General features: G+C 45.5%; 1 protein-coding gene across 2 annotated transcripts in view; it reads right to left on the bottom strand.

Moving 5' to 3' along the window:
* Positions 1-14,802, bottom strand: part of gga3b (golgi associated, gamma adaptin ear containing, ARF binding protein 3b) — a 77,182-nt gene that overhangs the window by 46,155 nt on the left and 16,225 nt on the right. The window contains exons 3-9 of one of the 2 annotated variants that reach the window (XM_059948988.1): positions 13,680-13,755; positions 11,192-11,290; positions 7,502-7,625; positions 5,846-5,949; positions 5,191-5,271; positions 3,931-4,068; positions 2,223-2,304 (exon numbers count right to left, since the gene is read on the bottom strand). In XM_059948988.1, coding sequence (XP_059804971.1) covers positions 2,223-2,304; positions 3,931-4,068; positions 5,191-5,271; positions 5,846-5,949; positions 7,502-7,625; positions 11,192-11,290; positions 13,680-13,755 — 704 coding nt within the window. Of the gene's footprint in view, positions 1-2,222; positions 2,305-3,930; positions 4,069-5,190; positions 5,272-5,845; positions 5,950-7,501; positions 7,626-11,191; positions 11,291-13,679; positions 13,756-14,802 lie in introns of those variants that run through there. The other variant, XM_059948989.1, reaches the window with a different exon arrangement.

The raw sequence follows: 14,802 nt of genomic DNA, 5'->3' as shown, positions 1-14,802 counted from the left end.
GGGAAGAAGGCAGGAGACTGGGGCTGAGAGGGAAATGGATCAGCCATGATGAAATGATGGAGCAGACTCAATGGGCCAAATGGCCTAATTTTGCTCCTATATCTTATGATTGAAGATGGTAGGAGGCTGTGCACTGCTAAAAGCTGTTTGCCTCCGAGGCGCATTGTGAGTACAACACAAAGGAGCACTTGGCCAACTTGGCCAGTTGTCCTTACGCAATTCAGTCAGTGTTGCGGGTGTGATCCCACCTTCTTGCAGCTTCCATCAGACAGGAGGTTCAGATTCAAGAACAGCTGCTTCCTCTCGACCGCTAGCTTGTTGGACCAACCTGCACAATCTAATCACTCGAGTTTAATATCACTACGATCACTGAACTAAAATGGACACCGTTTTGTTCTAATCATGCTAGTGTGCAAAAATTACGTTTAACAAGATTTTTCTGTGAATTCTGCTTGTCTGATGCTATGTGCACATAGACACATAGCATGATATGTTTTCATGCACCTGTGTGTACACGTCCTTGTGAATATGACAATAAACTTGATTTAGAGTTTTCTGACTCCAATTAAAACCTTGGTGCTAGTCCTACAATTTGACATCCCGAATTATGTTTCCATGCGCCATATACTGTGCTGGGGGCAGGGGAGTGACTGACTGGGTTACCAGTTCCTCTTTGTCCCTCCTCAGTGTTTGCCTGTGCATCCTCCATGTAATCATAAAACTGGACTCAGTGAAATCCTCTGTGCTTAAAAAGCTTGCTGATACTTACGGAGCTGGTGTCAGCAGGAGAACGTGTGCATCTAGACGAGGTGCTGGAGAATACTGTGTGGATGGTTAACACAGAACATAAAAAAAAGTACAACACAGAAACAGGCCCTTTGGCCCGCAAGTCCATATCCATCGATCCTCCTTACACCCATGTGCCTATTTAAAACTCTTTAAAAGCCCTAGTGTGTTTGTCTCTTAACACCATACCAGGCAGCACATTCCAGGCATCTATGACTCTCTGAATAAAAAACTTAGCTTTGAACCTACCCCCTCTCATCTTCACTGCATGCCCTCTGGTAGTAAACACTTCCACTCGGGGGGAAAAAAGATACTCCCTGTCTACTCTCTCTTTGCCTCTCAGAATCTTATAAACCTGTATCAGATCCCCACTCTGCCTCCGCCATTCCAGGGAAAACAGCCCAAGTTTATCCAGCCTGTCATGATAGCAAACCAGCAGCACCCAATCCAAAGCCTCGAAATTCTTCCTATAGTGGAGGAACCAGAACTGTACACAATGCTCCAGATGTGGTCTCACCTGAGTTTTATAAAGTTGCAAAATAACCTTTTGACTTTTAAAATAAATGCTTTGACTAATAAAAGCAAGTATTCCATAAGCCTTCTTAACCCCCAAACCACCCATCCTGGCGAAAGGTTTAGGCCCGAAACGTCGACTATACTTTTTTCCATAGATGCTGCCTGGCCTGCTGAGTTCCTCCAGCATTGTGTGTGTGTGTAGTTCTCAATCAGCCTATCAACCTGTGTAGCTACTTTCAAGGAGCTATGAGCTTTGACTCTGAGATAACACTGCTCAGTAAGGGTTTTGTCCTTAACAGTGTACTGTCGTTTGCCCTATAAGGTGCAACACCTCACATGTATCTGGGTTAAACTCTATCTGCCATTTCTCTGCCCATATTTGCAAATGATCTATATTGTGCTGTATTCTTTGCCAGTCTTCTACTGTCCACAACTCCACCAATCTTGGTATCATCGACAAAAAATATACTAATCCACCCACCTACATTTTCAACCAGACCTCTTACTTACATCACAAACAACAGAGGTCCCACACAGATCCCTGTGGAACACCACTAATTACAGACATCCAGCTCGATTAAGTCCCTTCAACCAACTCCCATGTGCAAGCCAGTTCTGAACCCACACAGCCAATTTGCCACAGACCCCATGCATTCTAATTTTCTGGATTAGCCTCTCATGAGGGAGTTTGCTGAATGCTTTACTAAAATCCATGTAGACAACATCCACTGCTCTACCTTCATCAATCTCACTTGTCACCTTGTCAAAAAAAACTTGATTAAATCGGTAAGACATGATCTGCTCGCCCTAATTAGCTTCTCCAGTAGCTTCAGTCGAGGAGGGGAGGAGATGCCACCACTGCCATTCACTCCCACCTCTACCAAACCCATACAGATGGAACCAGAAGCTTTTTGACGTACCTAAGCTGTTGTCGTTGTCCTCTGTCTCACTGGCAATTTTGAATAATGCCCGCCTCATTTTCTCACATTGGTCGTATAACTCCTGTAAAGCAATAGAGCTCTTGTTAGTTTAACCTCAGCCTCAATTACTGATTTCACTGCACCTTCTGTATTACAATGTTAATTAGAGCATTACCTTCAAAGTTGAATGTACTCCAAGTCACTTTGCAGAAGTGCATTCAGTTAAAAGAGGGCAAAGAAATAAGGAAAGGCAGCCAAAACCTTTAGTTAAAGCTGTGGTCTGGATGCAAGTCATTAATATCTAGAGGTTTAGAGGGCCATTTCCACAATAAGAGTCCTGGTTGGTGAAGCACAGTCCCTAGTTGCAGAGTACAATGAGAACAAAGTTAGGAACAGGGAGCCTCAAGGAATTGAGGTTATGCACATTGAAAGGATAGAACAGCTCATGAAAAAACCATCTTCAGGATACTTTGGGGATATTTGCAGTTGAAAGTTGACACACATCTAAACAATGATGCATGATGGCAAGTATTTAAAGGATTTTGACAGCCTCTCAAGGGTGGCCTTGGTGACTTGCGAATGGAGCTTGTGGTGGTGAAATTACTGCTCATTCAGCATTGGACAAGGAGACCGAGGCAACGAGGAGTCAGCAGACACACTGAGTCTGAGTCTGACTGGACGTATTTGCATGGTGTCACAGAGGGACAACATCTAGAAGAGGAACAGAGGTTCAAAGATTAGCTTTTGGAAACTCCAGAGGCACTATATGAAGATATTGGGAGAAGTCCATCAATGAGATATTTGAGATAGGCTTGGCTTGATGAAGATTCGACTAGATGAGTGAAAATCCACTGAGCTACACAGTGGAGAAGAATGTGAAATTGACTATATTGGAATTGGAAAGAGAAATCAAAGAAGATAACACATCACAATCAAAGGATATTGTTTGTAACTAGTTACAGACACTTCAATAATAATGGAGCTCATGGATAACACAAGCTTGGAAAGGGCACGAGATGCAAAACAGCAGTAGGGTTTGGGCTGATGGTGCCTTCAGGAAGAATTGACCGGCTAGGATATCAGAGCAAATAGCAAAGATGGCTGAATGGAATAGATGGTTTTAGTGACTTGAGGTTGAAGGAAAGGGAGGGATTTGTAGCAAAGACAAGTTAGTGGTCATCTTTAAATTCAGGGGTAATCTTTGGCAACTAGCAGTTGTCCTGGCTTGATTAGCACTTAATATGGTTCAGAAAAATCATGTGATATCTGAGAAAAACACTGAAAGCCTCACTTCTTGGAACTGAGGAGTGGAAATGAGGTCACTCTTGGTTGTGCAAGGGTTAAGGGTGTGGAAAGCAGTGGATTGCAGAGGATGTATACTACTGACATAAAATATATCAAATGTACCTGCAGATTCAAAACTGTGACATATTGAGTGGCTAGTGAGAAATAATCTGGATACCCCATTGACTCCTGAGAAAATATGTTGTCCAGCTCCAAGGTGGCAAAGGAACATACCAGTGAACCAATGCAGATGGGTGAATGGGCACGTAGACGGGTCAATGGGTATGTAGATGGGTCAATGGGCATGTAGACGGGTGGACACTTGTAAGTATGCTGGTCCAGAGAAGTTTGAAGGTTGACATCAGGCACTGTGGAGTAGTTCAATACCCAGATGTGAAGCATACAGGAGGGGAGTTAGGATTACCATCATCAACTCTTTATCCCCTTCCGTCGAGTCATCCTTGTTGTAATGGGCCAACATCTCATTCAGAAGACGCACATTATTGTTCACTTCCTCGAGTGTGTTTAAGCGTTTTGTTATTTTCTGCATTCGGGCTTCATCCTGTGGAAGGTAAAGCAGCAAAACACCTGAGAGTTTAAACACGAGCCCTCTCTCATTGTCACACTCCCCATCACACACCCGCCATTACCAGGGCCACTCTGTGTAGTTTACTGTTAGCACCAATCTGATGAGGCTTTGTGATCATCAGGGCATTGAAACATAAACATTCATCCAGGCTGAGCATAGAACCACAGCTCACAGTCTCAGCCTGCAGGGACAGACATTTCAGAGTACGTTGAGGGAAAATTTCCTCGCTCAGGGTGGTGGACCTGTAGAATTCACTCCACAAAATACTGAATGTATTTCTGAATGAATTAGGTATACTCCTAGACATGAAAGGCTAGATCTGTAGGGAGAGAAGAGAATGCAGGATCAACCACAAGCATATTATGACAAAGTAAACTTGCTTCTACTGTTCCCTGTGTAGCTCTGATCGAACACTATAGGTACATGTAAGTGGCTCGGATTTCCAGCATCTGCCAATTTCCGCTTGACTGTGACTACAGATACAGTTCGATGCTGATTATCCACAGACCTGGACCACTGATTCAGATACCTTGTTTGGGGTACCCCTGTACGAGACATCAGAACCACGTCCCAGCTCATAATTTCAGTTCAGAGGAAATAAGCCGTGGATAACAAACAATGGTCTTGCCAACAACACACACAAAATGCTGGTGGAACACAGCAGGCTAGGCAGCACCTATAGGGAGAAGCGCTGTCGACATTTCCTTTCAGTTAGTCCTGACGAAGGGTCTCGGCCTGAAACGTCGACAGCGCTTCTCCCTATAGATGCTGCCTGGCCTGCTGGGTTCCACCAGCATTTTGTGTGTGTTGTTGTTTGAATTTCCAGCATCTGCAGATTTCCTCGTGTTTGGTCTTGCCAATAATGTTTGCACCCTGTGAATGCACAAATACAACCCTCCCAGGCACGATCCACCAAAATGCTCTCCACAAGCATAGATCTAGCCATCTTCTCCAGCGCTCATCCAATCAGTTTCCTAGCTTAGCCTCAACGTTCTCCTGTTGGAAGGGGAACTACTCGTCTGCATCTGACCAGCTTCGGTCTGCTTGCTGAGCATTAGATCTCATTTGGATTCTGCCTCCCCTCTTCTTCCTTACCTCCTTTACCATGTTCTTTATCAGTTTATTAGCCTCTTGTAAGTCCTCAGGCTTTTTGCTCTTCAGTAACCTGGCTAATAGCTGAAAAACAGTAACAGATTGGAAAGTTTATTTCAAACTACAGGACGGTCTGACGTGTTCAGAACACTGGAGAAGTTTGTAACCAAACCATGTCAGACTTTCAACTCTCCCCACACTTGCAATGCAACAGTTAAGATTACAACATGGACTGTACTCCTGGACCATTTGTCCATCCCCCCCATCCCCATCCCTCAAACTCCTGTGTCCACCTGGGACTCCAGTCCCTTCCTTGGTCTGCCTGTTGACTGATCCCCTTCAGCATGAATGCACTTGCATATTTGTGGAGCAGGAAGGACACTTTCTCCTTTCTGATCTATTCCAGAAGGCAAGACCTTTGGCCCAACTCATCCATGCTGTCCATATCTACTAAAATGGATTAGTGTAGGATTATTCTTGACAAATCCTATCACATTCCACCCCTCTCCAGCACCATTTTACAGTCCAACCCACATGATTGGGATATGGGAGAAACTAGAAGAGCCGGGGAAGCCCATAGGATGCAGAATCCATACAGATGGCACGAGATCGGGACTGAACCTGGGCCACTAGCGCTGTGAAATGATCCGAAATGTACCTTAGACTTTTCATCATCTTCAAACACTGTATTTTTAGGACGAGTTGTAGGCGAAGGAACCAGTGTTTTATCAATGGGGATCTGAGGATCCTGTTGCAAAATCCCTGTAAGAGGAATATTCAGCACCTGAGTGCACAGAACTGTTCAGAGTCGAAACACAACTTCACAGATGAGAAGCACTATACAGTTGTAAACACGAGGAAATCTGCAGATGCTGACACAAAATGCTGGTGGAACACAGCAGGCCAGGTAGCATCTATGGGAAGAAGTACAGTCGACGTTTCGGGCTGAGACCCTTAATCAGGACTAACTGAAAGAACAGATAGTAAGAGATCTGAAAGTGGGGAGGGGGAATGCGAAATGATAGGAGAAGACCGGAGGGGGTGGGATGAAGCTAAGAGCTGGAAAGTTGATTGGCAAAAGGGATACAGAGCTGGAGAATGGAAAAAAAGAAAAAGGGAGGGAGGTACCAGAGGGAGATGGAGAACAGGCAAAGAGTGATTGTGAGAGAGGCAGAGAGAGGAAAAAAGGAGAGAAAAAAAGGGGAGGGGAGAGGGTAAGACAGTGCCGCTCCAATACCAGCCAGGTGACTTGTTCGGCATTTTTGCTCAAGTCCATCTATAACACACACCCCTTCTCCAGATGCACTGTTAGTAGATCTGACACAGACAATGGTTGTTGAAGTGGCTTATGATAGTCTCATGACTGGCCTTGAGGACTTGTGGGAAATCTTCAATCAGGATTCCAATGTAGGGTCGCTACCCTGCCATCAGCTTCTCACAAGAATTGCATGAAACAGCCATCCCCTACAGTTTAACATCGGTCTATGCTGAGTACACTTTATGCAGCAGATGAGCTGGACATCTTGGAGAGAGTCAGAGCAAACTCTGGCCATGGAACTTCATGCCAAAGAGATGTAAGGCTGGTAATGAAATAGGGTACAGGAAAGCAAGCTTCTGCGCTTGCAATAATGCTCATGGGCAGATGAACCTCACCTAGATTCTTCAGTGACTACCCTATTTTTGCAACTATCCCATTATTTCTTCTTAGGTAATTCATCAGGACAGAAGATGACTTGCTTTCACTCCAAATTCATAGGGCCCAAGGTGGTTGTTGAGGTCGAAATGGAAGCCACAGACTTTGTCATGGGTGCGGCAGGGGCTGTTTGGGACCCGGGACACTCCTTTCACTCCTCACATTTGGTCCTCATGTGCTTTCCTAGATGCTTCTTCTCCATTCTGAGTTGTTGCAGGATAGGGGTGTGCAATAGTCAGTTCAGGGTGTTACTTTCTCCCAAGGAGGATTTGAGAATATCTTTGAATTGTCCTCCTGAGAATCCTCTGTTGCGACACAGCCTGTTTCCAGAACCTGGTGTGAGGCACAGGGATAAAGTGACCTGTCCAATGGACCAGACTCGGACTTCACACTGGGTGGAAGAGGGAACTGACATTCTGCTGCCTATTACCCTGCCAATGGATTTCGAGGATTCTGCACAGAAATTTGCTAGTGTTGTCAAAGTGCCTACTACACAGACGGATCTTGCCTCCAAACCATGCAGGTTGTTGGGAAACAGTTTCTGCTCAATAGACTGCCAGGTTAATACTCACACATAAAACACGAACAGTGTCAAAGAATTCTTTGGAAAATGCTACCTACCTTGTTTCTTTAACATTTGATAAGCTTCTTTAATTTTGGTTTCCTCTGGGAGAGCAACTGTCCAGCTGAAGAGTAATTCAATGACTTTAGTTTTCACTTTTTCAGATATTCTGTCTCCTAAATACTAGAGAAAGAACATTAAGTTTTCACAAGCTATTCAGTTTTCAGCCTTGGTTCAACCAATTCGATTAGAGCCATTTAGCCATTTAACTCTGTCACATAACTTGGTTCCGTATCTTCCCGAGTTTCCAACAGAAGTCATGTCTTGAACCCACCCATTACCGGTTCCAAGTTACCTGGGCCTTGGGCACAGCATCATATGGCTAATGTTGATAAAGTTGATCAAAGTTCATTTTTTGATTGTTCTCTTACACAACAGTACTCCAACGTTAATATCATTCCCTATTTGTTCTGGACCACAATAAGCATAGGGGAGTTTCAACCCTATTCCATCCCTTTGAACACAGAATAGTACAGCATCAATCAAAGGGTCTTGACCCACAATGTCCTCTCCATAGATGCTGCCTGAACTGCAGAGGTCTTCCAGCATTTTGTGTGTGTTACCTGACTAGCAGTGGAATCAAAGTCCAGAATGGGAAGTGGGGGAAGTGGGGAAAGTGGGGAAAGTGGGGGAAGTGGGGTCATGCTGAGCACAGTTGTGGTTTGTGCTTGGTGGAGGCTAATCTCAGTCTAAGAAATCATAGTTTCTCAGGGCAGTGTTGTTGAATTAGCTGCCACCTTTTCCTCTGTCACTGGGTCAGAATTAGGGATGTTCACCATGTAGATTATGTAGACAGACCTGAAGAACACGCAGGCGTGGGCCAGTACCTATCAAGTAACATACAAAGAAATGTAATACTGTACACATAAAATGCTGCAGGAACTCCGCAGGTCAGGCAGCATCTGTGGAAATGAGTAAACAGTCGATGTTTCGGGCTGAGACCCTTCATCAGGACTGGAAAGGAAGGGGGAAAATGCCAGAATAATAAAGTGGGAGAGGGGAAGGAGGATAGCAAGGTGATAGGTGAAGCCAGGTGGGCAGGAAAGGTAAAAGGCTGGAGAGGAAAGAATCTGATAAGAGTGGGGCATGGGAGAAAGGGAAGGAGGAACAGAACAGTGGGAAGTGATAAGCAGAAGAGGTAAGAGGCCAGAATGAGGAATAAAAGAGGGGAGGGGGACAAAATAATTTTTTTACTGAAAAGAGAAATTAATATTCATAAAGGCTACCCAGATGGAATATAAAGTGTTGCTCCCCCACCCTGAGCATGATCTCATTTTGGCACAAGAGAAGGCACGGAATTTAAATGTTTGGCCACAGGGAAATTCTGCTTTTGGTGGATGGAGCATAAGTGCCAGGAAAGCAATCTCCACTCTGGAGCCAGGCAGATGAGGACTGGCTACCCTGGGTGTGAGGGCTTAGAGACTCTGCCACTAGCTGTGGGATTTTAATTAACCTCAGATTAGTCCGAGTGCCCACTGAAACTCACAGTACTTCGGCTGCCGGGGGCAGATCAAGGGAATCACGGAGGGAGATGGCAGAAGCTGCAGGGGATGTGGAGGCTCACAGAATGGTAGGTAAGGCGGTGGGAAGATGGGGCAAGTGTGGATGTTCAGGAAAAGAAGGAGACACAGGTCAACGGTTAGGGAGGGGAAACTGTTCTTTGAAGGACGAGGATGTCTCCGATGTTCTGGACAGGAAAGCGGCATCCTAGGAACAGATGAGATGTAGGTGAAGGAACTGAGGTAAGGGATTTTACTGGAGACAGGGTTGGAAGAGGTATAGTCAAAATAACCATGGGAATTAGTAGGTTTAAGAAAGATGTCAGTTGACAATTTGTCTCCAGAGATGGAGACAGAGAGATCGAGAAAGGGAAGGGAGGTGTCAGAAATGGATCAAGTGAATTTAAGGGCAGGGTAGAAGTTAGAGGCAAAATTGATGAGCTCAGCACGAGTGCATGAAACAGCAACAATGCAGTCATCAATGTAATGGAAGAAGAGTTGGGGAGCATTACCAGGGAAGGCTTGGATCATGGACTGTTCTACATAGCCAATGAAAAGGCAGACATAGCTTCCCCCCCCCCCCCCCCCGAGTTTGGAGAAAGTGGGAGAAATTGTTGAGGCTGAGGACCAATTCTGGCAAACAGAGGAGTGAGGTGGTGGAGGGGAACTGGTTGGGTTGTTTGTCGAGAAAGAAACGGAGAACTTTAAGGCCTTCTTGATGGGGGGCAGAAGTGTATAGAGGCTGGTGAAAACGTGCCAGAGAACTGAAAGTTAACGAGGAGATTGAGAGCATGAGAAGTGCAAATGCAGGTGGGAAGGGTCTGAACCAAAGGAGATAGAATGGAGTCGATGTATGAGGGCACAGATTCAGAGGGGCAGGAGCAGGCGGAGACAATGGGCTTAACCGGTCAGTCAGGTTTGTAGATCTTGGGTACAAGGTAGAAGCGAGCAGTGTTGGGTAAGAGAATTACAAGTTTGCTGGGTTGATGAGGTCGGTGATGGTGTTGGAGACAGTTTTCTGAGGGTTCCATAAGGCCAAGGCAGTGATGGTCTCCAGCATGAGCCGAATCATCAGCCATTGCAATTCAACAGTATTGGTATTAATGAAAACTACTGGACCAACTATATAAATACAGCAGCTACAAATAAACTAAAAAATTTGTATTCTGCCTTTCTCTGAATCTTCCCAAAACATGTCTTAACTGTGATGGAACTTGATGAGTGCAGTTTCATAACCACAATTAACATGACATCATTCACAACAAAGGAACAGTTTTGATTTGCATCTCCAAACCCACAATCATTGATTCTCTCCAGTACCAGTGTACATGTACTTTGTTTGCAGCTAAAGGAGCATTACCACAGTATTAGCAATATTCCCAAACTCGTGAACTTGACCACAAAGAAGGTTAACTCATAGGACGCCTCACCAACTCTAGGCCTCCTCCAATTTATATACCACCTTGAACTGTAAATAATCAGCAACTGTTCACTTTCATTGTGTCAATACCCTGGATCTCCCGAACAGTGCTGTCCCAGTTCATTGTGTCAATACCCTGGATCTCCCGAACAGTGCTGTCCCAGTTCATTGTGTCAATACCCTGGATCTCCCGAACAGCGCTGTCCCAGTTCATTGTGTCAATACCCTGGATCTCCCGAACAGTGCTGTCCCAGTTCATTGTGTCAATACCCTGGATCTCCCGAACAGTGCTGTCCCAGTTCATTGTGTCAATACCCTGGATCTCCCGAACAGTGCTGTCCCAGTTCATTGTGTCAATACCCTGGATCTCCCGAACAGTGCTGTCCCAGTTCATTGTGTCAATACCCTGGATCTCCCGAACAGTGCTGTCCCAGTTCATTGTGTCAATACCCTGGATCTCCCGAACAGTGCTGTCCCAGTTCATTGTGTCAATACCCTGGATCTCCCGAACAGCGCTGTCCCAGTTCATTGTGTCAATACCCTGGATCTCCCGAACAGTGCTGTCCCAGTTCATTGTGTCAATACCCTGGATCTCCCGAACAGTGCTGTCCCAGTTCATTGTGTCAATACCCTGGATCTCCCGAACAGTGCTGTCCTAGTTCGCTATTTGGACTGCAGCAGTTCAAGGTACAGACAAGAAATGTGGGCCTTTGAATTTGAAGAATAACTTTCTTCCCTCTCACAGCTCAGACCTCAGTACTGGAACCCACCTTTGGAGATACCACTTTGATTAATTCATTTAGGAATCGAAATTTTCCAACTTCATTGTGGAATCTCCGCCCACAGTTCTTCATAGAAGCTTCTAAGACCTAGGTTCAACCAAAACATTAACATTATATCATGCATCACTAAAGCATGCAAGACTCTGAGAAGAATTGACAGATGATGCTTCCCAGGGAGGGGCGGCATCTAAAATCAGAGGGCAAAGCTTCAGAATATGAGACTGCCCATTTCAGATGGCCAAGACGGAGAAATCCTTGTCCCTCAAAACTGTGAACCTTTGAAAACCTCTACCTCAGAGATATGGCTGCTGAGTCAAGGTTTTAAACTACAACGGCAACAAGATGTTTGCAGGGAAATCCCGATAAAGGTGATAAAGAGTGAGAGGTTGTACAAGTCTGATCTCACTGAACGTAAAGCAAGCTCATGCAGCTATTAGGCCTTCCTCTGGTCCTTATGTTCTTGGAACATCACGCATCATCCTGACCCCCAGTTTTCAATAACAGATCAGTAAACAATAGGCACTGTTTTCAAAAACAAACACAGAGGGTGACTTGTTTCTGCTCTGGTTCTGAGGTAACGTAGGAGATATGGTTTCTACAGATGGGACAAGTGGGGACTGGTGGGTCGGTGTATTTCCTCCACATTTATATCGGGCTCCTGCGTGCTCTGCTCATGGACTCCTAGTTCGCGATGCCACCCTGAATGGTCTTGATCCACTAGGCCAGGAATCCACAATGGTCAGTGGATATCTTCCAAGAGTCTCTGGGCACGTCCAGAGACAGCCTCTATCCGACTGGTAACATTATCCCAGCTCAGAACAGAGGGTCTGCTCGCGTCTGACATCATGGACAGTCTGACCTCAGTGTTGATTTGCTCATTAGTAGCGGGATAGAGTACAAAAGCAACGAAGACTAAACTTATATAAAATATTGGCATCAATGCAGAACTACTTTCAATACTGGTCATCATGTTAGATTAAGAATGTAATGACATTAGAGGGGGTCCAGAAATTGCTTTTGAAAATAAGTTCTATAATGGCAAGAGGCTGCTTTCTAAAGCTGCCATGGGATAGTTGAGGGACTCGTGCTTCCAGTAGCACTGACTCTTTGTCCTTTATAAATTCACCCTCATTCAGCCCATAGGGTCAATGGCAGCCCCCAGATTAGTGAATCCATCAATTATAATCCTCTCCCCTTGCTTCCCGTACCGTTGCAAACTATTCCCTCTCACATGTTTATCAACTTTTAATGCTTTTGCCACTAATGTTGCCAAATAACTGACCATCACGCGTGTGGGATGTCGGAGGAAAGCAGTGCACGCAACAGATATACACGTAGTCACAAGGGGAACGTCCGAGCTCCACGCAGACAGCACCCAAGGTTGGGATGGAACCAGGGTCCCTGCACTACGACGAGGCTGATGTGTTAAGGGATTTCACAGATCAGCTGGCGGTCGTCGGAGCAGTTATTCCAGCTGAGGTGATGCAGATACCTTTGTGATGATGTAAACCTAACACTGTGGTGCCAGTCCAGTCTCTGTAGGTCTTCTGCTTACCCCTCTATTGAAGCAGAGTGCTTTTTATGACAATGTTTTGCCTCAAACATTCCATCAGGAGGACCATCTCACTAGAGCTAGTCTTCCTACACCTTCCTTGGTATTTACACCATCCTGGCAGATTTATCATTCCCCAGCAAACACGAGGAAATCTGCAGATGCTGGAAATTCAAACAACACACACCAAATGCTGGTGGAACACAGCAGGCCAGGCAGCGTCTATAAGGAGAAGTGCTGTCGACGTTTCGGGCCGAGATAATTCCTGATGTCCTGATGAAGGGTCTCGGCCCGAAACGTCGACAGCGCTTCTCCCTACAGATCCTGCCAGGCCTGCTGTGTTCTACCAGCATTTTGTGTGTGTTGTCATTCCCCACCCTGGTACTGAAGTCATCCATGTGAGTAAGTTGGGATGTGGACTGGGTTGGAGTAAGAGTCCAGTTTGGCCTCTTCCCAAGGTTCCAGGGTTTTGTGTGTACCCATAACTGTAGTTTGAGGCAGGGCAAGTTGCTCATCTCTGGATGGTGAGGGCAACAGCATCCTTTCCTTGGTTTGCCTCTACAGTAGAAGATGCACCCACTTCCAGACTATCTTAGCTGCCCATCTCCTGCTCACCTTTCAGCGATGTTGACATCAAAGTGCCCGAGCTTCAAAGCAGTGTGATGGTCAGATCGATTGCTGAGGGACTGGCTGTGACTGTCCTGATCTTGTATTTCATTTGTGAAATGGAAGCTATCTGTGCATTAAGGTGGAGGAGTGGCTAAGCACCAGCTACCACACTGACTTCACAGAGCTAGCCCTCGAACTTCAGTGAGGGGGTCCAGAATGGCCAGAGACCAAGTTCTGCCTCATCCTCACTCACAGGTGGATGCAACCCTCCTCCCTTCAACTCAGTGACATAAAGACATGTGACTCCGTACTTACAGTAAGGGCTTGCACTGCTTCCCACTCCTGTGGAGACTGGATTTTATGAGCCAGCAACCGGACAGCAATTTGTGGTCTGAGGAGAGAAGTTAAAGAGCTTTAGGTTGGGTAAATAAAGGTACTTTTCCACTGGTATCAAGGCAGGAGTCTATCATGGGACAAGGGGAATTGATCTGAGGGGACGGTGTAAATCCAGCTCAGGCAAAGGTACAGACAAGGCAAATCCCCCCAGGCCTTGCATTTAAGGTCACATGGGCTGATTTTATTCAGCCAGCAAGATAATTTCTGCCTCCTTCCTACCCTACCCAACACAGATGGGATCATACTCTCCTACTTCCGTTAATGCAGCAATCCCTTGTCAATATTACAGAGGAACATTGCTTATCTGTAGCTGTCCTGATCCCAGACCAGGTCATTTGACACACAATTGAAAATCTGAGTTGTTACAGAAAAGGACTTTTATCAACTCATTAGCACTTGTTAAATTACAATTGTCTAGAGAATTGCTGTTGTTTTCAATACAAGGTGCTAAGAAGGCTTGGCACCCCACTAAACAGCCCCAGGATGGTTTCAAGCTACATCCACACTAGACCAGATAAATCCATAACCGAAGAGTTTGCTCTTTGTTTTGTCCCTCTGTCCACACCGAAACAACATTTTCCTCCCCCGAAAAAGGAGCTTTTCCAAAACACCCTCCGGAGTGTGTAAATTTGAAAACAGCGATTAGGCAGAGCAGTGTGGACGGGGTAACCAGAGATTTCTGGAAATGCCGTCATGACGTGCCAGAACAGATGGTGGTGCAGTGCAGCATTTCATTGTTTTCTTGAACGCAACCCCCACACGACCTACCAATTTCAGAACAGAAGGCAAAGAGACTGAAGCCAGAAGAGTTAGAAATGTACTCACCAAATACTTAGACATATAACTTACTGAATAAATAAGTATACTCACTTTGCCCTGTTTTCTGTCCTTGCTCGTACGAAGGTGGTTTACCTATTTATGCAAGTACTTCTCTGACAATAGATGTGTAACAGCCTAATGTAACATTGTACAGAAATACAGTCGGCCCTCCTAAGCCGCGAGTTCTGCATGCACGAATTTAACCAACCGTGAATCGCGAAAA

This window comes from Hypanus sabinus, chromosome 23 (genome assembly GCF_030144855.1).
Source record: "Hypanus sabinus isolate sHypSab1 chromosome 23, sHypSab1.hap1, whole genome shotgun sequence".
Classification (NCBI taxonomy): Eukaryota; Metazoa; Chordata; class Chondrichthyes; order Myliobatiformes; family Dasyatidae; genus Hypanus; species Hypanus sabinus.
This window is presented reverse-complemented; position numbering and strand designations above follow the sequence as displayed.